The sequence below is a fragment of the Tremella mesenterica genome (assembly GCF_000271645.1).
Source record: "Tremella mesenterica DSM 1558 unplaced genomic scaffold TREMEscaffold_1, whole genome shotgun sequence".
Lineage (NCBI taxonomy): Eukaryota > Fungi > Basidiomycota > Tremellomycetes > Tremellales > Tremellaceae > Tremella > Tremella mesenterica.
In genome coordinates, this window is record NW_006711225.1 from 5,110,802 (window position 1) to 5,132,996 (window position 22,195).

General features: G+C 43.5%; 9 protein-coding genes across 9 annotated transcripts; 4 read left to right on the plus strand and 5 right to left on the minus strand.

Moving 5' to 3' along the window:
* Positions 1-453: 453 nt before the first annotated feature.
* Positions 454-5,567, minus strand: TREMEDRAFT_42362 (uncharacterized protein). The gene is made up of 15 exons (XM_007000961.1): positions 4,438-5,567; positions 4,205-4,266; positions 4,027-4,154; positions 3,615-3,761; positions 3,241-3,355; positions 2,998-3,091; positions 2,482-2,789; positions 2,351-2,437; positions 2,215-2,229; positions 2,057-2,128; positions 1,950-2,009; positions 1,725-1,794; positions 1,469-1,543; positions 1,167-1,196; positions 454-835 (listed from the first exon to the last, which is right to left on the minus strand). Exons 1-15 carry the CDS (start codon positions 5,464-5,466, stop codon positions 605-607), a joined length of 2,523 nt encoding a protein of 840 aa, XP_007001023.1. The 5' UTR covers positions 5,467-5,567; the 3' UTR covers positions 454-604.
* Positions 5,568-5,718: 151 nt separating this feature from the next.
* Positions 5,719-7,553, minus strand: TREMEDRAFT_59618 (uncharacterized protein; the record flags this gene model as incomplete). Its single annotated transcript, XM_007001689.1, has 8 exons — positions 5,719-5,841; positions 5,957-6,139; positions 6,299-6,386; positions 6,429-6,500; positions 6,565-6,653; positions 6,759-6,837; positions 7,009-7,450; positions 7,520-7,553. 8 exons carry the CDS (start codon positions 7,551-7,553, stop codon positions 5,719-5,721), a joined length of 1,110 nt encoding a protein of 369 aa, XP_007001751.1.
* Positions 7,554-7,862: 309 nt separating this feature from the next.
* On the plus strand, positions 7,863-10,352 carry TREMEDRAFT_67370 (uncharacterized protein; the record flags this gene model as incomplete). The annotated part of the gene is made up of 8 exons (XM_007001888.1): positions 7,863-8,407; positions 8,483-8,683; positions 8,740-8,878; positions 9,144-9,275; positions 9,444-9,596; positions 9,900-9,918; positions 9,962-10,041; positions 10,239-10,352. 8 exons carry the CDS (start codon positions 7,863-7,865, stop codon positions 10,350-10,352), a joined length of 1,383 nt encoding a protein of 460 aa, XP_007001950.1.
* A 428-nt stretch (positions 10,353-10,780) lies between these two features.
* TREMEDRAFT_59620 (uncharacterized protein) lies at positions 10,781-12,035 on the minus strand (the record flags this gene model as incomplete). The annotated part of the gene is made up of 3 exons (XM_007001690.1): positions 10,781-10,821; positions 10,892-11,884; positions 11,966-12,035. The coding sequence occupies 3 exons, from the start codon at positions 12,033-12,035 to the stop codon at positions 10,781-10,783; spliced, it is 1,104 nt and encodes a 367-aa protein (XP_007001752.1).
* Positions 12,036-12,387: 352 nt separating this feature from the next.
* Positions 12,388-14,295, minus strand: TREMEDRAFT_59621 (uncharacterized protein; the record flags this gene model as incomplete). The annotated part of the gene is made up of 1 exon (XM_007001691.1): positions 12,388-14,295. The coding sequence occupies one exon, from the start codon at positions 14,293-14,295 to the stop codon at positions 12,388-12,390; it is 1,908 nt and encodes a 635-aa protein (XP_007001753.1).
* A 495-nt stretch (positions 14,296-14,790) lies between these two features.
* On the minus strand, positions 14,791-16,391 carry TREMEDRAFT_59622 (uncharacterized protein; the record flags this gene model as incomplete). Its single annotated transcript, XM_007001692.1, has 6 exons — positions 14,791-14,901; positions 14,945-15,143; positions 15,189-15,494; positions 15,550-15,943; positions 16,043-16,217; positions 16,278-16,391. 6 exons carry the CDS (start codon positions 16,389-16,391, stop codon positions 14,791-14,793), a joined length of 1,299 nt encoding a protein of 432 aa, XP_007001754.1.
* A 1,340-nt stretch (positions 16,392-17,731) lies between these two features.
* TREMEDRAFT_59623 (uncharacterized protein) lies at positions 17,732-18,322 on the plus strand (the record flags this gene model as incomplete). The annotated part of the gene is made up of 2 exons (XM_007001693.1): positions 17,732-18,227; positions 18,303-18,322. The coding sequence occupies 2 exons, from the start codon at positions 17,732-17,734 to the stop codon at positions 18,320-18,322; spliced, it is 516 nt and encodes a 171-aa protein (XP_007001755.1).
* Positions 18,323-19,765: 1,443 nt separating this feature from the next.
* TREMEDRAFT_59624 (uncharacterized protein) lies at positions 19,766-21,180 on the plus strand (the record flags this gene model as incomplete). Its single annotated transcript, XM_007001694.1, has 3 exons — positions 19,766-20,219; positions 20,596-20,999; positions 21,103-21,180. 3 exons carry the CDS (start codon positions 19,766-19,768, stop codon positions 21,178-21,180), a joined length of 936 nt encoding a protein of 311 aa, XP_007001756.1.
* A 351-nt stretch (positions 21,181-21,531) lies between these two features.
* Positions 21,532-21,924, plus strand: TREMEDRAFT_59625 (uncharacterized protein; the record flags this gene model as incomplete). The annotated part of the gene is made up of 1 exon (XM_007001695.1): positions 21,532-21,924. One exon carries the CDS (start codon positions 21,532-21,534, stop codon positions 21,922-21,924), a length of 393 nt encoding a protein of 130 aa, XP_007001757.1.
* Positions 21,925-22,195: the final 271 nt, after the last annotated feature.

Here is a 22,195-nt window from a genome sequence, read left to right on the forward strand (position 1 = left end):
TCCTAGAGATGCTAATGAGGATGGGATAGTAGAGTAGGGGGGTAAGAGTGAAGGTAGAGGTAGAGGGTAGAGGGTAAGAGTGAGAGAGTGATAGAGGAGAGAAGAGGAAGAAGGCCCGAGCTGAATAGGAGATTGAGATTCAAATTGGGGACAAAGGATCCGGGTCCGAGCGGTTGAGCGGTTCCCCCACTTTACCCCGCGGGTGGGGGTGGTAAGGTTCGACCATTGGGTGGGTACTGGGTGAGGGGGAGGAGAGTGAGGGAGGAACAGTAGAATGAGAGGACGAGGGTGGAGTGAAGCAGGGATAGTCAACCAGTACATGGATATCGGTCAAGACACAGAGTAGTCAAGGGTCACTACATACCTATGTGAGAAGTGGAGTGGCGGGAGTGGGTGTTGGGGGTACGTTATGGTAAAGAGAGGCGAGTAGGTGCACCATGCACCATCGTAATTATGCACCATGGTGATATGCATACTTCCCTCATACCCAATACAACCAAATTCAAAAACCCCAAAATCATATCTAAACTTCCAAAAAAAAAACCTGATACAACAACTCCCAACCACCACCACCACCACCACCAGTACCATGTAACCACCCATTTCACACCCTCAACTCTTCCCAATCCACCCGGTTCACATCTTCATCCACCAAACCGAGATTCGACAACTCCAACCCTTCTGAATCAGGTAAGAAAGAACCTGCCTCTTTCTCTCCTTGTTCTTCTCCCGCTCCCTCGATGAGATCTCGATTCTGCTCCATCTCCATCTCCATCTCTTCCCTGATTTCAGCCATCTCCAACTCGTGCTCATCTGAAGGGTCGTAGTGAAAGTCCTGCGTGTCAGATTGGTATAACCTGGCATACTGATGACACTTGTACATCTCGTTCAGAGCCATCTCAAGGACGTAAATGAGTGACTGGGGGATGAGATAAAGGTCAGGGATTACTCATTTGCGTTAATGAGACAGAGTGTATTGAAATGATGAATAGGTAGAGGAGAGGGGAACGACACCCGACCAGCCTGAAAGGGGGGAGATGAGGTGTAGATGTGATCGACGAGTATGAGGGATCTTCGGACAGTGTGGATTTGCACGACGGGCGGGCTGAATGGGAGGGAGCAGGGACCGCAGGGGAGGGTAGCAGGTGGGGAAGACTAAGACATACCATATCCACATCTTCGTCCGCTGCTAATCGCTACACATCAGCCATGTTGATTCATGTATCACTCATTTGATATTTCCCCAGAATGAAAGAGTGAAGAGATATCTCAAGATAACCGAAGTTGGTAACAGACATTCCCAGGTCGATGAAGATAGAGAGACATCATTTCGATATGGGACGAAGGAGGTGCTCTTAGAAGAGAAAGACGGGGAGTATCTTTGAAAACAATGCGGATCAAGAGACATTCAGAGATGCGCAGAGAAATGTGAAGTGTGTGCGAAGTAAGATAATCCACAATCACTCACAGCATATTCCAAGAAGAGTCGCATCATATAAGCTTCCAGATCTTGTGATCGGAACATACGTTGAACGAAACATTGCTTCTTATCAGCTTATCCCTCTTTATTCAAAACCTCATAACACCATTCATTGCCTTTATGAGGGCCAAGTCGACTCGAGTATGAGCGTAGGACTGGTAAATCACTTCATGTATATGATAACAAGTTTTGTGTGCTGGAGGTGTACGAGGGATGGAGAATCCAAAAAACCAAGTTTACTCACTCCATTCCGAGCTAAAGCTTTTGCAGTCTCGTCAAATGCCAGTTCTGGATGTTGGGGAGAACCACGAAAACTAATTGTCAATGAGGGGTACCATACTGATTGATGGAGGTAGGACGAGAACGGGATTCGGGCTGTCGAGAGTATGAGACATCAAAGAGGGACGATGGATATGGAAAAAGTAGAAGGGGCAAAGTAGAAGTGGAAAAAGAAGAATGAAATACTAACAAAGACATGATATCCATCAAATCGGAAAAATCTAATTTTGACGGAATGTACATGAACCAACTGACTTTCAGCAAGCTTTTGTATATGCGTAAAGAAAAAGAACAAACGGTATTAAATGAGGTTGAAACCATTCTGTAAAAATACCAGTCTTGATGACTACCGAATTTGTGCTCATCAACCTCAAAGTTCAGCTTGACAACGACAATAGTTCGATATTGTAAGGTTAAGGTTGGAGGTAGGGTTTATGCGGTGGGACTGGACGAACCGTCTGAAACGTCCACTGACATTAGCTCTATCCCTCCTGACCTCACGACTCAATGAAATCGACATAACGAACAACTTTGAGAATAAGGAAGGAATAAAGATATGTTGTGGTCGAGAACATGGGAAGAACAACTCACCTCCATCCATTCCCATCTATGTCTAACAAAAATTTATGATCATTCAATTCCTCTGGACTTTGGTATCCCGCCCAATCGATTTCTCTCCTATAACGTCAGCTCGACTACAGACAGGGGAAGGAGGAGCTGACTTCATATCTTCGCAAGTACCGTCTTCTTCTGAGCATTGGATAGGTTCACCGGCTAATTTCATATCAAAGAAGAAATCTGTGCTAGTGTTGGTAAGGGATGTTTCGAATTTAGATCCCAACTCCAAACCCGTACCTTGTTCACGATGATGATGGTGGTGTTGGTGATGTTCGTCTAGACCTAAATCAGGGACGAGGTAAGTGATAGGAGATAGGGATTGGTTATTAGCGAAATGGTGTAGACGTATACGATGAGAGTTTCTCCAAGGGACATCGGTGGTCATCATTGATATTCCCGTCGGGCTGCCTCTCTGCGGGTCAATCTTTGTAGCAGACGCAGAACATGCGACGGTGGAGGCGAGTCACCGTGACAGATGCAGAAGACGCGATGATAGACGACGAGTAGTGATAGCAGATGCAGAAGCTGCGATGTTGAAAGGCAAGTCAAAGACTACGTGCCAGAAACCTACTCCAATATGACAAAAGGATGAGACATAACAAGCAAGAGGAATGACATACCCAAGCGAGCTTTGCACTTTTCTTATCTTCCCACTTCGGATCCGGCCCTTTATCACTGTGGAACTGATCCAGTGGTGTGATCAAGATATCAGAGCTGTAAATCAGCTCTGTAGCAAAGCCTATTCCCCTCTGTCCCACCCCTATGTCTGAAGAGAGTGACAAGACAAATCAGCGTGTACTTGCAGTCCTTGCAGCTTCAGAAGGAAATTGGGGAGGAAAAACTAGAAGGAAAGGAAATCTCACTTGATCGATGTCTTTGCCAGGCTGAAAAGAGGTAAGAGCTGGGTATGAGGTCGAGGATGTGAATCCCTATCGTGGGTTTCGATTGTAAGTCCGTGAAGAGGTATGAGATAGGGGTCTGATATGTCAGTGGATGTTTTCGGGGTGTGTATCGCAGCGAAACGGGTCGGGGAAGATTTTGACATGACCAGGGATGTGAACATGTGGAGCTAGTTGATAGACGCAGTAAAGATGAGGCAAATGAGGTGAACTCGGTAATGGAGCAACGTGACGAGTGAGTACACGAGTTAGGATATTAAAAACGAGCTGAACTTGTTTGAAGAGCATCGAGGCGGATGAATAAATGGTATTAAAGAAGCGAAACAAGGTGAACTGACTTTGACAAAAATCACCAGCTTCTAGACTATCATAAATCAACGAACGACCTTCTTGAAAAGTCATATTACGTCGAAAGTTACTGTCGGGGTCGCAACTCCTCGAAAGGCGGACTTTGGCATCGTCGGTTTCGTGCAAGTGGGTTGTGACTGGGGTCAGTGGGCGTTCGTGTGTTTGACCAAGCACCTTTCCTCAGAAGCTAACTACTGGTGGTAACAATCCGAGCTTCAAGAGATAAGATGGGTTCGGTGAGGAATAGTGAGTGGACCGACGTGGCTCAACGGAGACAAGAGTATCGTTATAGGAAAAAGGGAGACAAGTTGGCAGTACCTCAATGGGGCAAGAACAAAAGAGAGGAACGTATAGAAAGGTGATGTAAGAGACGGGTGGAACAGCTAAGGACATTGAACTCACGTTCTCCCCGTAATCCCAGATCAACTAAAGAACCTCTCCTAGCCCAAGAAAGATATATTTGCGGTTGATCGAATATACTGAAAGTGGCTCGTAGATCAGGTAGATATCTGGAGAAGGAGGAAATCAATCTGTCACATGAGGTGAAGCCCAATTTTAGCTCAGAGAGAAGTCTACTGACGAAGCGGCATCATTGGCTCTCGGTAAAGTACCTCCCCATTCTAATCCACCGGGATCTTTTATCTGAACTCAGTAATCAATCCACTGAAGATATGCGTGTGTGAGTGGGTGTTTCGTATGTATATATAGAGGGAAACAGTATGAGAATGAGAGAGACACACAAGGAGACGGGGAGGAGCGGAGGAGCGGAGGAGCGGAGAGAGGGAGACATAGAAAAGAAAAATCATAACCCACCTCGATCCCCACACGTCCATCTTCAATGACCAAAGTAAAAGTTTCTTTCATTTCTTCGACCAATTCCATTCTCCTCTTAAATTCTTTTTTAGGTAAAGCGAAAAAAGGTGCTAAATCTAAATTAATCCTATCGTATTCATCGGGTAAAACCAATTCATTCAACATTGAAAATTCCCACCATAAATCATAACCTTTAGGTGGTAAACGACCATATCTCCTTGTATATTCTCTAACTGATTCACCTAATGTTCTTGATTGACGTGAAAGTAATTCTTCCCATCTTTTTTCCCCCAGAGTCAAAAGGAGAGGTATAGGATGAGAAGATTTTGTTGAGATTAATAAATGTCCTGTTGAGGAATATAAATGATGTGAATGTGAATGTGAATGTGATTTATGATTTTGTTTTTCATACTCTACATAATCTTCTTTTCCATCTTTATCTCTGTCGGATCTGAGATGATTAGGAGATGGATGAGATAGAGGTGGATATTGAGAATCGTTTGTATAAAAAGGATGATAAGAATATTTGATATTCAATAATTTTAATCTTTGTAAATCTCTATGATAAGCTTCGACAGGTGAAACGAATTGACATATTCCTTCTTTTTCTTGTGGATAAAACCATCTTGCCCATTTTAAATGACCAACTCTTAAACCTCCTTCTATTTTTGGATTATATCGAAAGAGAAAAATCACAATGAGGAGAAAAGAGAGTAAAAGGAGAGTTCTTCGAGTTGTTCGGAACATTTTAGGTGGGGACCATTTCGATTTACGACGACCTGGATGACCGAGAGAAAAGCGAGGAGGAGGAGGAGGTCGAAGATCTAATGGAGATGGTAGTGGGGAATGACGTGGTGAATGAGGTGATTCAGGATAAGAAGGATGATGATGATGATGATTATGTGGAGAGATGGATAGATAATCTATAGAAGTTGAAGAAGGGTTATGAACAGGTGTTATGGGTGGTGTACCGAGATTAGGATAAGTACGACGGGTTGTAGGTGTAGAAGGGACTGTGTTCGATGACATGGTGAGCTGGGTTGGATTACACAATTATGGTCGCTTTAAAGGGAATATACAGTTGTCAAGGAAGGACTAGGTTACTCTTACATGAAGAGTGGGTTCTTGATCTGGGGAAGAGATAGAGAAAGAGAGGGGGAAAGATAGACGTCTCTGTTGTTACTTATGGAATGTGATGTAATTTATCACGTGACGTCGATCACCCACACTTCTGGTACTGCACCCGAACAACATTTACTACATCTAGATGCATACATAACATCAATCCAGTGACTCTCCATATGACCCAGGTACGTTGCCCCGTCGACTGGGTTCAACGTGAGAATAAGCATGAGAGTCGTGGGGTGTGAAATCGTCCAGTGTCAATGGACGGAGATGAAAGCCCTGCGTATCAACGGCCGAGATACCCGGGACAACGAGGATACAAGTGACACGCTCCCAGACTAGAGCAAGGTCGAAAGGGAGAGAAAAGGACGGGAAGTAGCAGAACACAGCCCACCTCATCACGAGCAGCTTGCAAACCTTCCTTCCCTCTACTCCCTTTATCCCTCATTACCTCTCTCACAGGAACCATAGCGGCATTCCTACATGTCTCTCTCAGATCACTTCCTGATAAACCATCGGTCCTTCGGGCAAGGGCTTGTATTGAGAAGTCTGATGAAAGTTTTGTGTGTGCCAACATCTACAATCAGCCTTTGGTGTTCTTCATACAAAGCAGGGTCATAGACATCTCCGTCGAGTCGCAAAGGATGGCATCTCTCTCGTACACCGACAAGAGGTATTCTCTCTGTGAAACAGATGAGACGAAATACATCTAGCTGGAGGGGCGAAAAAAACATACCAAAGTAAGGATGTTTACTCTCTGGTCGAAATTTGGTAATCTGATAGGAAACCGTTTTGGCATTCTTCTCAGAATAGCAGGATCGATGCTGACCATCAGATTAAGAAGTTGACGAGGTAGAGCAACTCACTCATTTGGTCTATTTGTGGCTCCTAGGACTAAAATACGAGTGTCTGCACCGGTGGTGAGACCATCCCACAAACTGTAATTCAGCTGATTTGTGGCAAAGCGGTAGGGGAATGGGGGAAAGAGGAGAAGAAACACACGTCATGAACTCTGCTTTCATCATAGCTGTGACTTCGTGATCTCCGGCAGAACGTTCTCGGAATAAAGAGTCGATCTCGTCTATGAAGATCTGGAGGTCAGCGTTGGTCCGAAGGGGGTGTCCAACAGAAGCTCTGACAATAGACGACGTCTTAGATAGGTCCTGGACAGGGCATAATCGAAGTGAGCGACTCACGATACTGGGTTGAACTTTCCTGGCTAAAGAGAATAAACCAGCTACCAATTTATTTGATTCTCCAAACCATTTGTTCGTTCTTCATGTCAGCCAAGCACACTCCTCAACACTTTGGATTATGATGCCTTGCCCAAGTCAGAAGGAGAGTACAGAGCGATTTGACCTAAGTATTCTAAAGTGAGTAGACGATGAGAAACAGACAATCCAAGACTGATGAGAAAGAATAGAAGGATAGTAGAGTATGACTCACAAACTCGATATAGGTAGATTTATAAAAGTAGCTCCACTTTCCTTCGCTAAAGCTTTCGCCAACATTGTCTTCCCACAACCAGGATGACCATATAACAAGACTCCTTTAGGTGCACTCAACAATCTATTCTTACTCTCAAACAACTCTGGAAACGTTAATGGATAAATAACAGTTTCTCTCAAACTTGAAATAATCTCATCTAATCCACCTATAGATTCGAAAGAAACGTCTATAGAAGAAGGTGGAATGATTTCACCAGCTATGGTAGATTCGTATTCGTCCAAATCTAGGGAATCCAATTGAGATTGAGATAAACCTGTTTGAGATAAAACAGATTTTGATTTTTTACGAGATTTTGTTGTGGATGGGGAAGGATCGATGGATGAGACTATATATCGTAATGCGTAGAATAGAGCTACTTGAGATGCTGCGAAGAATGCGACTGAATGGTGAGCTTTGTGTGTCTCGATAGGATGGGATAGATTGAAGGTGTGTCGTGATGAGGACTTACCATCCATTACTACCTTTTGGATATCTCTAGCCATGTTGGTGTGGAATGTGTGTGTGTATATAGGGGGGTGTTGTATGGCGTGAATGGTGAGGATATAGGAGAGTGAACAGGTGGCAACATTCTTCTTCTCCTATCGCATTACTTTCCCACGGTGCACACCGAGATTTGCTTTGGATTACGTAACAGCTCGATGTTTGTCGCGACTGCTTTTTCCTACTTCCCTTACTCAGCCCCCATACATATACCCATACAACATATAACTTTGTGCCATACAAAGTCTACTAGTCTACTGGTATACACAGCTACGAACACTCCCATCGAATATCGAAAAAACAATACCACCATGTCACAACCACTCAACTCTCTAATGTCAAACCTCTCCCTTCACCCTCCTTCTCCAACTTCCAAACCCCCGACATCCTCTTCAATATCCGTTTCATCCAACTCTAACCGTCTACCACCAGTGATGAAAAAATATATGAACCCTTCACTCGTTAGACCACCCAATACCGGTCTGTCCACATTGAACACAACATACAATTCCTCAGCTCGAGAACCTCTTTTAAAATTAGCAGGTATCAACGTGATTCCGACTTCATCACAAAGACAATCAACTTCTAAACATACGAATGGATCTCCTAAAGTTTTACATACAGCTCATGGATTACATGGACCTGCACATTCTACTTCTACTCGTATGACCGGTATATCAGGTATATCAACTACTACCATGACGAATATCAACGTACAAACACTCACAGGTAGTGCGGGGTTGAAGAACGGAGGAATTGGGAGATATGATGGTGGTTTGGAAATTGATGAAGTTGATAAAGAAGAAGTGACTGGCGAATCCGCAAAGATTTTAGAAATGGATAGTGGTTCTCAAGGGTAAGTCAATACCCTTTCAAGTAATCCTATTTCGACATGGATTCGTTTTAATAGAATGAGGATTGATGATTTCAGTGGAAGTATACCTTTAACATTACCCGCTTTCGCAATCGGACGTCCATTAGGTAAAGGGAAATTCGGTAGAGTTTATTTAGCTAGAACAAGAGCAGCACCACATTTCATAGTAGCTTTGAAATGTCTACATAAAAGTGAGATTGTTCAAGGTAAAGTTGAGAAACAAGTCAGGAGGGAAATTGAGATTCAACAGAATTTAAGGTAAGTCTTTCAGCTGCAAGAGGACCTTCGTCAGATACCCCAGCTGAGGTCAACAGACATCCTAATATTTTAAGATTATATGGTTATTTTCATGATTCGAAAAGAATCTTTTTGGTTTTGGAATTTGCTGCTAAAGGGGAGTTGTATAAACAATTGGCTAAATATGGGAAATTTGATGAGAAACGTAGTTCCCGAGTGAGTGGTTTCGTCTACTCCGTCTTCGACCATCTCAACATGATGACATTATCTCCTCATGTTTACCTAGTTGTGTTGGGTACATTCCTTTTACACACCTTCTCTTCTTTACTCTTCGAGTCATTTTCAATACTCCTTTCTCTCTCTTCCCTCGTATCCAAATCTCACGCACGCACATGTTGTGCATGACCCCAGAAGGCGTATCGGTGTTTGTGATATACACGGGAGTGGAGCGACGTATGTGATGAATGTAACTGATAAAAAGTATATTGCACAAATGGCGGACGCATTGTCATACCTACATAAAAAACACGTCATTCATAGAGATATTAAACCTGAAAATTTACTTATCGGATTGCGAGGTGAACTCAAGATAGGTGATTTCGGTTGGAGTGTGGTGGGTTGTTTTTTTTTTCCTTTTCGTCTCTTGCATCTCTTCCCGCATGTCTCAATCTACCATTGTTGTGCCTTTGCTTTCCAACATGAGGAGCAAAATTTAATGTTCAACTCATTTCTATACGCGATTTAGAATATGACAAAAAAGGATCCATGAACTGACAAACAGCACGCACCTAGCGATCGTCGTCAAACTTTATGTGGGACGTTAGATTATTTACCTCCAGAGATGGTAGAGGGGAAAGAACATAATGCCAAGGTTGATTTATGGGCTTTAGGTGTTTTATGTTATGAGTTTTTGGTGGGGAGTCCTCCTTTTGAAGTGAGTAATCTCTCTTCTTTGTCGTATGATTTGCCATTTTCTCTTCACTTCTCTTCACCCTATCTCGCCCTGTCTCCACTTTGGTCTTCTTCTGCATTCTCCGCTTCTACCGCCCCTGCTTGGTCCTCTCCTTGTCCTGTCTCGTCTTCTCCTTCTATTTTTCTTCTCTCATCACTGCCAACCCCTCCCCTTCCCCCCTCTTCGTCTTCTCTCATTGTCCTTCACACTTTCATCGTCAATATCCCCTTTATTCTTACACTCTGTATCTTTATCGGCGATGCAGCATACAAGACTGACATCCAGGATTTAGCTGGTAACACGGGTACGTTTCCGATCAAATTGTTAAAACACCCACTCATGACCAGCTACATATAAAAGAATCAGAAATGTGGATTTACACATCCCAGAATTCGTTTCTACAGAAGCGGCCGATTTGATCAAACGTGTGAGATTCTCGTTCCGCCTTGTCATCATACAGAAATCCGTTTCTTCGTAGTTGCCATACTGAGGGGAGATCAACATTTTTATCCGACGATAATGTTCCCTACGACATTCTGCTCTCGTAAGAACAAGAGTGGATTGGAAGTTTTGCATGGAGGGTCATGGGATTGATCAATGTCAGAGATAAAGCTGATAGCCAAGTTGCTCAGATACAACCCTGAAGATCGTCTTCCTCTGAGTGAAGTGTTGGTACATCCCTGGATCAAGAAATATGAGAAGAAACGATCTACAGGAGGACAGACGAGAGAATCGTGATTGGGTCCATCTCGTGATTTTGTATGCAAATCATCTTCATTTGTTATGAATGATTCATTACTTATCGTTCCTTACTCATCAATATCATCGAGATTTCATGATCTCAATTCATGTTTGTAAGGTATGCATTCCTATGAACTTTGTAAATGTTTAGTCCATGCTCACCACTTGTTTACCATACCCAGACCTGACCGATGATGATGATCAGAGATATACACATACATGTTTCCCCACCCGTCCGACTAGGGTGAACTCAATCCATACCTAATGATCCGTTGCCTGATCAACGAGTATAAGAAGAAATCAAGAAGGTTAAAAAGAGTTGGAGACCATTTATTCATAATCGTCTTCCCTTGGTGAAAAGTCGGTATCTGCTATGGCTATTTTTATCAGTCTTCAAATTCAAATCAGGTTTAATTTCTTGACTCTCAATATGACAAACAATAATCAGATATTCCATGAAACTTTACTTGACATGATAGAGATTTATTTTATCCATTGTTTAAAATTGATGGGGAAAAAAAATGATTTGAACTCACAAACTCTCATAGAATCTCTTTCAAAAATTGCCATTGGTAAAAATTTAATCAAACCTCTTCCATCCCTCCAAACTTCAGTTTGATCTATCAAAGTACATTGAACTTGTAAATCACCTTTGAAAATTATTTCAGATTCAGGTGCTGATAGATATATAGTAGTACCATTTGGATCTTCTTGTATATTTGTAAACCATGGAATTTGCATTTTATGTTCTTTGTCTTGAGATAAGAAGTAATCTAAATGTTGTAAAAGTGGTGAAGGGTTGAGATTATAATGATTTGTCAAACTTGTAGAAGAGAAAAGATTAGATAATGTTGTTGTTGGATCTTCGTCTTCTTCTTCTTCTTGTTCTTGTTCTTGTTGATTGGGGTAGTATGTTGAGGTTGAAGAAGATTGTCTAAATTTTTTAGGTTGTTTCTGTTTAGTAGATGAAGTGTTAGTTTGAGCTTTACCTTTACCTTTATCTTTACCTTTTGTTCTTGTTTTCAATTTTGATGTGGAAGTTTGATTTTGTTCTTGATTCAATACAAACTCAGGAAAAGAAAGTGTAACACTTGTCACATGAGAAACATTTGGTCCATATTCCTCTTCATCATCATCATCATCATCATCATCATCATCATCACCTCCTTCTTCTTCTTCTTCATAATATTTTTCATCAACTCTCACATTATCCACTGAAATCTTGACATATCCAAAACCCTTATTAACTGTACTGCCCCTTGTCCATATACCAAAAGGGTTCAAAGAGGTGGAAGTTATATTTGCTTTTCTCACATTGGTCAAAATCTCAAACGAGTCTTTTTCAACCAATGTTAATTCTACTGATTGGTGATGAATTGGGATTGTGAGGGGAGAATTAAGGTGATCTTTCCCTAGTAGAGTCAAGAGGGTAGGTGGGTTGTTTGGATATTTACTCAACGTGATAGAGAACCATGTGGATGGACGAGGGTTGATAGGTGTTGAAAGTGAATTTTCCGTCAGTCCAGGAGCTGAAGATTAGTTTCAAAATCTGAGTGCCTGAGTGTGAGAAGGGTCTGAAAGGTTGGATCAAAGGGGCAACTAAAACTTACTAGGAGGTATCGGACTGAACTCGGAGTTCGATGGCATTTGCCAGCTGGAACTCCCTTCAGGCCAAGACATGTTAACAAACGATTCAAACTGGTTAGCGTATCAACTTGGATCGTCTGTGATATATGATCTGATCTGAGTGAGTGTCGAATACTTTGTTAATTATCTTCGGGGACCTACAAGTCGTAGTCAAGAAAACAAATATGATGAGATAAACAGATCAGCCAGTCAGAGGAATTTATATCATTTCACACAACAACCCAAAGACGGAGCAAAATCAAGACCAAACGTCACAAGGGTCATTCGATCAAAGGCTCGTCAGGCTCGTCAGACGCGTCGGATCACCTCATCTTCCGCCAACTGCATCGAATTTGTCAAGCAACAAATCACAACAAGAAACGACATCTCTTATACCTATTCCATCTCAGCGCAATCTAAGAGGACCACACTCCGTCCGGACTATATCTCTCACATCTTTCATATCTACCGACCTGTGTGTCATATCCATTCCCTTCATCGGGACACTTGGAATGCTGTGTTGTTGGTGTTTCGCATTTAAAAATCCGTACTCCGTCTTGACACCCGCAGAGGTCCGACCGTCACAGTGGGGGATGTCAGAGGGGAGTATCATGTGTGCGGAAGACATAGGAGCAGGGGCAGGGGGTGGGGGAGTGGGGTATCGAGCAGGTGGTGTGGCGTTTCGAACGAAAGGAGTGGGTCTTCTCGTTGTGATAGGAAAGAGTGGCGAATGCGTGATTAGATTGGTCGCCTCTGGTCTGGAGAAATGGACATGTGGACTGATTTCGACTTGTAAGCTCGAAGAGTCAGAGAAAGAGGGTGTCAGAGGTGTGTCGTCTACGCAAGCGGCCGAAGTTGTTGTGATTGGGAGTGATCCTGTTATTTCTCCCTGCCTCTGCTGTTCCACATCTCCGTTTATTCTCCCCATTCGGCCGTATCCCTCAGTTTCGTGCGAAGCGTTCTCTAATGCACTGTGTCGCTGGCCCTCGGGGCAAGATTCACAAGATTTTTGATGTGTTTCAAAGTTTCCCTTTCCGTTTGATATACAGGTCGAGGATCCGCTTTGCGTCAGATTCCCCTTCCTCTCCTCATCATGCCGGTGGCCCATCTCTGCGTCTCCCCGCCTTCCTTTTCTGATACCATGTGCCAAGTCCCTCCATTGTTTCCTCGGATCTCTACCCCACTCATGTTCTTGATAAGGTGCTTCACTGATTCTTGCCACACATGTAGACGCCCAAGTAGATTTACTAGAGAATCCCCAAGCGTGTCTGATGAACGAAGGAGTGAAAGTATACAGTGTGGAAGAGAAGTGACAAGTGAGAATATTGAACATGCCCACGAGAAGAAATGAGGCAATATCTAAGAACATCGCTACAATGAGAAGGAGAGAAGAGATGATGACGTGAAAAAAGCCTAGGATAATGAGTAAGAAGGCAGCGAGGATGATAGCAAGGTGATCGACAAGATGAAGTGCCATTGTGGTCAGAGCATGAATGAAAGATTCGAGCCAATATGGAACATCGCTATAAGTCGAAGTGGTTTCGTTTGAGATCGACTCTTTTTCAATTTGAGTACGGTGACATGTTTCCGTCTTGATTGGAGAAAGCTCAGTCTGAGCAGGATGAATGGACTGGGGAACCGCCATCAAAGCCCTCTCGGACTGATGAGTGACCGGAATGGAGGTGGACGGACCTTCATCGGATGACACAATCACTGTTGGAAGCGCAGTCGGGCCATGTACTGAAGCTACAGACGAGAGACCTGAAGCAAGTTGAGGAGAGTCAGAAGGAAACAGAATCAATTGTGAACCAATCTGCGTCGGCGTCTGATGTCGGAATCGTCCTTCGATGTTGAGTCCATAATTGGGGGAACCTACGTTATGTGCATTCTCTGGCGCAATGACATTGAGATTGGTGTATCGACGAGTTCTTCTAGATCCTACAGAATCCCGAGAGCGTGGTGCTGCTGGGACACTTGAAGCAGGAGCGTTGGGAGGCTGATACGGGACGGCTTGCTCGTATGCGGGTGGATTGGGAGATGCTCGGATTTGAGCTCGGACTCGGGCGCTGAGTAGGTTGGGAGGTTGTGATGTGTAGATGGAGGAATCAGGGATTGTCGAGTACGGGCTGACAGTGTGGGTGACTTTGGAACGAGGTGGAAGAGTCGGCCCCCTGGGAACTGGGTTGGAAGAGGGTGGCTGAGGATGATCAGGATTTCGAATTATCGGGTTTGGACGAGAAGGCAATGCGTCGTGTATGTGTGACTCTTTGATTGGATGTGATACAGGGCGAAGACTTTCGACTTGAGTTCCCATGATGCCTTCCACTCCAGCGTCAAGTGGGGAACATCCCTGCTGTGGCTTGTGAGTAGTTGCCTGTCTAAAAGACTTTTGTGTCCTTCGACTTGAGGTATGATAGGGATGAAAAGGAGCATGAGGAAGTTTGGTATGTTTATACTTGTCGATTGTCGCCTGTGGGATAGGTAAGTCGAAAAGTAGTTTTGGAGGACGAGGTGGGAGAGTTGGAGGGTGAGAGGTATGGCCGAGAGGACGATTAGGGTTATACATCTTGAGAGTGATATTATTGCGGGTTATATACAGGGAGAGTGAGAGGAAACGAGAACCCCGAGGTATGGACGATGTGAGGAGATGAGAGAGGGGATGGAATGTAAGTGAGTTCGACGATCGACAAGGCCGTCATAGGAAAAGGACGATCAATACCGTATCGTCATTTTTCTCGTATCTTACGAACCACCTCATCTCCGACGGCCGAGGAGGACATGAGAACATTTAAGGCCTCTATGCTCTACTCTAAACGGCTATAGGACAATCCGTCCATTCTTCGTGATTCAAACGATGCCATCCTCTAACTTCATCTTTCTTGATCTTGGTACTTCTTTTACGTTTTCGAGCCTTCCCGTTCTTCCAGATGAGCTTACTCCAATGACCGTCAATATGAGCTTACCTTGTTCAAGTTATTGAGCTTCTCTTCCATTTCTTCCAAGACCTGTTGCCACTTTTCCAAAGGAATGACTGTCTTTTCTTCTGGAGCTTCTAATCCTACCAAATGTGTTTCTTCTTCCGGTAGTAAATCTTTCAGATTGTTGTATGATTTGGCGAAAATTGGATCTACACTAGTTATACCTTCGCACAGGTTTCTCAGCCTGACTTATGAGCTCGACGTAGGTTCTGAGAAGCAAAGGACTTACACAGTGTCTGGTATTATAAGAGATTGCAGTAAAGTTTTTGTCAAAATTGCCTTCTCCTCTTCTTCCAACTTGACACCCATTTCATCTGACCCTTTCCACATATAAAGCAGCCATACAGCCAGAGACCATCTGAACGAATCATCTTGGGTCTTCTCACCCTTTCGCGGGATGACATGATATAGAATCTCCTTGGAAAGGACTTCTATGAATCCAGACCAATGATTCCATTGAAGATAGGCCAGTAGATCCTGCCAAATCATCAAAGAAGCTTTGGTGGGTTGTTGATCACTCATCAGTGGTCGATTTCTAATAGATCAGTCACAGACTCTCAAATTGAGCTGCAAAGATTACAGAAACTCACTTTTGGGTAGTAGGTACCAATCCGTCAGCTCCGCAAAGAGCTTCAGCGATATCTTCAAGATCGCAAGTCATATCCTCCCTGATTTCTCTCATTTGTTTTCCAGTCTCATTATCCTCACCTTCTACCCTTTCCCTTAGACGAATCTTCATCACCCTCTTCCAGCGTTGGATGGATTCTTGACTTTTCCGTATTTTGACGTTTTCGGTGTTGACGGCGGCACTGACGAGAGGGAGGAAAGAATGTTGATGAAGGTATTGAATGGCGGTATAGACCGCTTGGAGTAGCATAGGGTAAGGAGGGAGGTCTTCGTGAGTGCATCGATGACGCAGTGTGATGAGAGATTGAGGGATTTGTAGGGTTGCAGCGAGATGTGAAATGGGTTGTGCCATCATTCCTTGTCATGTCAGCTTGTCTTGTTCACTGCTCTGTGACATTAATAGCTGTTGAAAATGAGGATGGAGGACACAATAAGGACAGGTAAAGTGAGATTCACCTGTTTGAAGTGGATCCACCAAACCATTTATGAATCTGACAACGGCCATCCCACATGCCATCCTCGCTGTTTGACGTTCCTCTGAAGACTTGGCAGGTAAGAACGAAGCGGAGACTAGATCGTGGGTGAGCAAGATGAATACGGGACAATTCGGAGAAGATATGTATATGCTCAACTGTAAGTTAGAACCATGAACCCACTCACTGGATGTAGGTAGAAGAAGGTAAGAGCTCACCCGAGACAGAGCTCGTCTACGAGAGTCCGTATCTGCCGAAGGTGCAAACAAGAGGTCATTGAGTTGTTTGAGGTCTTGACTGGAAGCCCAGGGGACACGTCGTGGTAGGCTCATAGTAGTGATATATCTATGTGTATATATGTTGGGTACGATGATGAGATGAAAACAGATAGAAAAGTTGAAAAAGTCAAAATTTCGATGTTTTTCAATGTCCAGATGTTTGTTTCGCCTCTCGTCTTTGCGAAACATCTTCATCTATACATACATACATGTTCCCTTGTCACATCGTCTAGAGCAATGACAGAGGAATACACACGTTCTTATCAATACCGACAATCTCAAACAAGTTTCACGAGTGTCGCAAGCGAGCAGCGTAGTCTACTTAAGCAGCCGGCATCAGTCGAGGTCGGACAGTCTCCCCATCCCCTAGCCTACAACCTCTCCATTCGACCTTGGACGACGTCAGTGGACGATCATAATCATCTCAAACAACCCAAAGAGAAGAAGAGAAGGCTTTACGACTGACACACCGTCACTTCTTGACGAGCGGATCATCGCTTTGTGCCAAAGCCAACAAATATGGCCACCACCGGCCCCTCAAACACAAACTTCCTCATCCATGCCCCAATCCAGAGTCTACTGACGTGGTCATCCATCCCATCTGATCACGACAAGAAGTGTGTACACTCTCTATTCACCTCTAACGAATCTCGATCGGAGATGTGTCTCGCTGCCAGAGAGAAACGCTCCTTCTACGTCGACTTGTCAGAAAAACCATTCCTCCACGGAAAGTCTGAACGCCGGGCAGAATCGACCATCTATAAGATATCGTGAAGCCCTCGTACTGTCACTTACTTATCTACGCGTCACATGTGAGAAGAGTCTTCGTGATACAGTGTGGGAATTTTTCAGTCGATCAGAGCAGGAAGGAATGAGGAGTTATAGGTTGACATGGGATACACCCGAATCAGTCTCTGAATCGTTCATGGAGGGTGACGGGAAATCTGAAACTCGTGTAGCGATTCACGTGAATGGAGCAACTGAGATTGTGGACTTGATTCGCGATAATGATTCTTGTCGAGATGATACTAGAGGAGACACGGGGACAGTGGTGTGTCACTGACATGTAGTGATGATGGCGTTATTGATTTCTTCACTCTCCTTTGTCTGAATACAATGTCGAAACGTGTTTTTGGTCTTGTGATACATGTGGTAAGCGAAGATCTCAGCCACGAATGAAAGGATCTCGGAATCGGATGAATGACCATTTCGTTATATATAACAAGACGCCGAGAAGTATTGCCCCCCAATCGATTTCTAACGACTTATCCAATTCATTGCCCTATTCAATCAAGTGGAGCCTCCTACGATAAGCAGCACTATCCACAAGCTAAGACAACTCCATCAAATCAACAGCTATTTCCTGTCTGTCCTTTACAGTCAATTACGACAATATGAACACCGACAACGACAACACGAGCATCATCGACTTGTTGGGCCTCAGCATCTTTGACATCAGCATCGTCCCTATTTTATCCTCCATACCTACTCCCACTGAGGACGATAACATCACTTTGAAATCGCTCATGGCCAATCCGGAATTCAAGAGCTTGATGCGTCCCTACATTGAGAGCGGACACTCAGTGCTTGTTGAAGTATCCGAAACCCCATTCGACCCAGTCCCTGCGCAAAGGCAAAACACTCAAAGTCTGTTCACAATCCCGCGGGAAGATGGACTCACAACTAACGCTCGCCTGACCTTGAAGAAAACCATGCGGGATCGAGCTAGGAGCTTGTTTGGGTCTTCAGCGCCAAGGGGAACGAGAGTGTATAAGATTTGTGTTGAAGATTATGGAATTGTAGTCCCCACGTCCAGCGGATTTGAAGATGGCGAGTTTGGTGAGGAGGAGGAGACAGTGACTAACCAAACGGATGATCAGACCGAATCACGTAGGTGACAAGGGGAAGGGGAGTCATAACAATGATCCTTTGTTGATGTTGACGTATTGATTAGCTCACTTGGAGTACTTGCTGAGATTATCTGACATCATTCATGTTGATAGTGTAAGCGAGCGGAATGAATGAAATGACGATGTTAGGGTTTCATCGACCTTGGTAATTCAACACCATATCTTCCTTTTGATTTGGATATATAAAGAGGTACATCACACCTCTTACATGTCCACAAATCTCCCAGTCACCTCTAACATACATAAAGCAGTGATAATATATACAGTAGTACTTGTGCTCATCACAAAACAATGAACAACCAAAGAAACGATTCATACACTCGTACCGAACAATCGACTTCGACTGCAAGGACAAAACAAGCTGACTCATATTACACAGTCATATCCATTATTTGTGATCCCTCTCCAACCTTTGAGGAACAAAAGGTGTTGGCTCACCACCTCACCGAACTCTCCAATCGAAATTCCATCTACCACTGTATAAGAACTAAAGGAGTTTTGTACGTTGAAGTATCTAAGCAGTCTCTCCCATTCAACTCCGATGACCTTGTAAGCTTTGCACTTTTGGGAGAAGATGAGAATGAAGATGATTTCTATACAATACTCAGATCTGACATTGGGGATGAAGAGTTAGGGAAGGTAGTATATGAGGATGGAGTTGAGAGGAAGAGGTACCAGTTGACTTTTGTTCTTTCCCAACCCACAGAGGATGAAGATGAGACACGTCAAGCAAGTGATGAAGATACGTATGTACGTAGTTTGAAGCACAATTGAGATCTACTACAATTTTAACTCACTTTGATAACGTGGAATGTGTACATATGAAAGATGATTGAGTAACTTCACACCCAATGGAACTCATGGACGATGAGTACTCATCTCCCTGCTGCACCATCAAAAGATGGTATCCCATGGTCACATCATCCTCTGCTGACTTGACTCACTGATCACTGATGTAAGACTGAGGACTTGAGTGAAGTACACATAGAATGCAAAGGGACATGCGATGATGATGAACATTTCTATCACTCTTATATTCCTCCTCGATCAACTCAAGATGTCCAACCTCGGTCTCAAGACGAGATTGTCATACAGGGTCCGCGAGGCCTGGATTACAAATCGTCCTCAAAGGCCGAATGACAACACCTCTAAGCGGAGTTGATCTCGCTACAAGCGTGGTCGTGACTGAAAGACCTGGGGGTGTTTCTGACACGTAACAACAACGAGGGTGATGATCGTCTCCGATCTTCCTTTGTGATACGTTTGGCTAGCGAGATTCTCAGACACGAATGGAAGTTGTCCGAATGAGATAAGCGAACATGTTACCATATATATTCAGGTCCACAGGAAGAATGACCCTCACCCTGACTTCTAACAACTTCCCCAAATCTATCGATCCAGCTGAAGGGCCATAACAGCGCCTTTTGATATAAACATCACACACGAGGGACTAGCTGAAGCAATTACACCCAATCACTCATTTAAATCCGCCATACTCAACTGTCAAGCCGCAACAGTATGAGTATTGAAGTTCCTTACGATTCCACCATCTTCTCTACTCCTGTCATTGTCAAACCCACTCCTTCTGCTCAAGACCATGAAATTTTGAGATCAATCCTCACAAGTGCTGTACCCAATGAGATGACACGTTCATATTTTGCCACGGAACGTTCGGTTTATGTCGAACTCTCGGAATCACCCTTCCCGAACATATCTACAGGAAGGGAAGATGACCAAAACTTATTCGTTGCCCCGGATTCGGATGGAACTGTGACTCACGTTCGTATAACTTTGGAAAGGACAATTGGGGAGAAGACCAAGAGTCTTTTTGATTGGGCAGTACCGTCGAAGAGGACAAGAAGATATAAGATCACCGGTCAGGGCCTCTTTTTCGGATCTGTAATGCAGAACACTTCAGGAGGTTCTGAGTCTGGTGGGGAAGAGGTGGTAATTGAAGATGATACATCTACCTGTGAGCTAACGGCATTGGATCGGTACTTCTGAAGGGAGGGATAGAACTAATAGTCCTTTATACATCTTGATGTTTGACTGACAAGTTCGCTTAAATCACCTACTAATTTCTGACATTCACACGTGTTGATAGGCTAAGCGAGCGGAAGGAATAATTGACGATTGTATCGATTCTCAACTTCTCAACTTCGGTAAAGTGCATTAGTTTCAGTCCTTCGTCTTACTTATAAGTGCACTTGACTTAGAGAGGTAAACACTTCTTATACACATCATAACATTCTCATCAATATCTAACACTTGACAAAGTATCACTGATTGAACAATCACATCCATGACTTATCATCAAACCATGAGCACAAAACAAGACTCCACTGTAGACAGTCAAACTGAACAAGATATGAATAATGAAGGCATTTCAAACATAGATACTCGGACAAACAATTTGAGTATACCTACCCAACAAGAAACTTCAATAACAAGAACTAAACGAGGCAGATTCCTTTCTTTGATACTTTACGCTTCTTATTCTCCTCATCCAGCGGATAGAGATGAAGAGATTCTCTCAGCCATTCTGACATTTCCAGAAATTGATAGCGTAATAATTCATTCCATTCAAGATGGCAAACCCTTGTGTATTGAATTATCCTCCAATCGTACCCATGTACTTGAACCACAAACTTCAAATGAATATTCGACTTTTACAATGCATCATCGTTCTCAACAGGATTGTATTTACGTCAGGACTAGACCTGGGTTGGACGATGAGGTTGTAGGGAAGATTGTGGATGAATTTGGAATTGAGAAGACAAGGTATCATCTGACTTTCAAGACCTTTGATTGGTCCAGGCTTACAAGGAATGGAGAGGAGTGAGCTGATATTGTAGAGGATCATACAATATGAGATGGTTGGTAGGGTAGACCTGACTAGTATATGTGATTGGATGTTGAAGATGTCAATGTGAAATGAATGAGGGCGACTTTGATCGTGTGAAACATACTCTACAATCAAGAGAGATATATGTAGCTTTCATATGTACGTTGCAGAAAATGTCTCGTGATGGGTTCCATTGTCCTTTCGTCAATTGATGAGTTCGCTTAGTTATCCTCATATTAAACGAGGCGTAGAGTACTACGACGGACTGCGAAGCGGAGTGTGACCGTTTCAACACTCCCCCTAATCCTCCTGGTCAATTTACATAAGACGTGCAGCTTTCCCCCAATACGAAAACTCTTGACCATCCGACTCAATTCATATTGTCATCTCACAATAACAAGCATATAGAACATTTCTACAATCACTTAGCAGAATCACAATGTCAACTTATCAAAACCCCTCAACATCCGCATCAACTACTCGACCCAGTCAATTTGTTTCCGAACAAGATAAAGCCGATATCCACATTCTACGAAACACAAAATATCCGGGGGCGAGGATACGTAGTTTTCTCACCTCCAATGTTCCGGTTTATGTTGACTTGTCTGAAGTCGCCTTAGATCGTAACTTACCTGATGATTTTCTATATACCTTTCCTAGACGTGATGGAACAGTTACACACGTTCGAATCACTCGGGAGAAACCCCTCGAAGGAGAGAATTATGGGGACGGAGTGAGAAGGTATTTGTTGACTGAGAAAAGGACTTCTAGAGTGGTAACTACTTGTGTGGATGAGGGTCTGACTTTCCAAGAAGGTGAAAGGGAAGTTTAAAACGATGAAGTAGGCCTGAAAAGGTCAGACAAGAGATAGGTTGAATGAAAGAATGTAGAAGTGAAGATGCATGACAGCCTCTAAAAAACTCAGGTGACATATTCTACTTTACTCATGAATAAGCCAGTACAGAGGTAGTGGAAGTTTTGAACATGGCAGAGAACGGCCAACTCGGAAGATGATACACTTCTTAGACGTTTCGGATAGTCTCTCCGTTTGATTTAGTCCACTATGGGTCTGGCCATTCACAGGTGGATTTCAAACAAAGGAA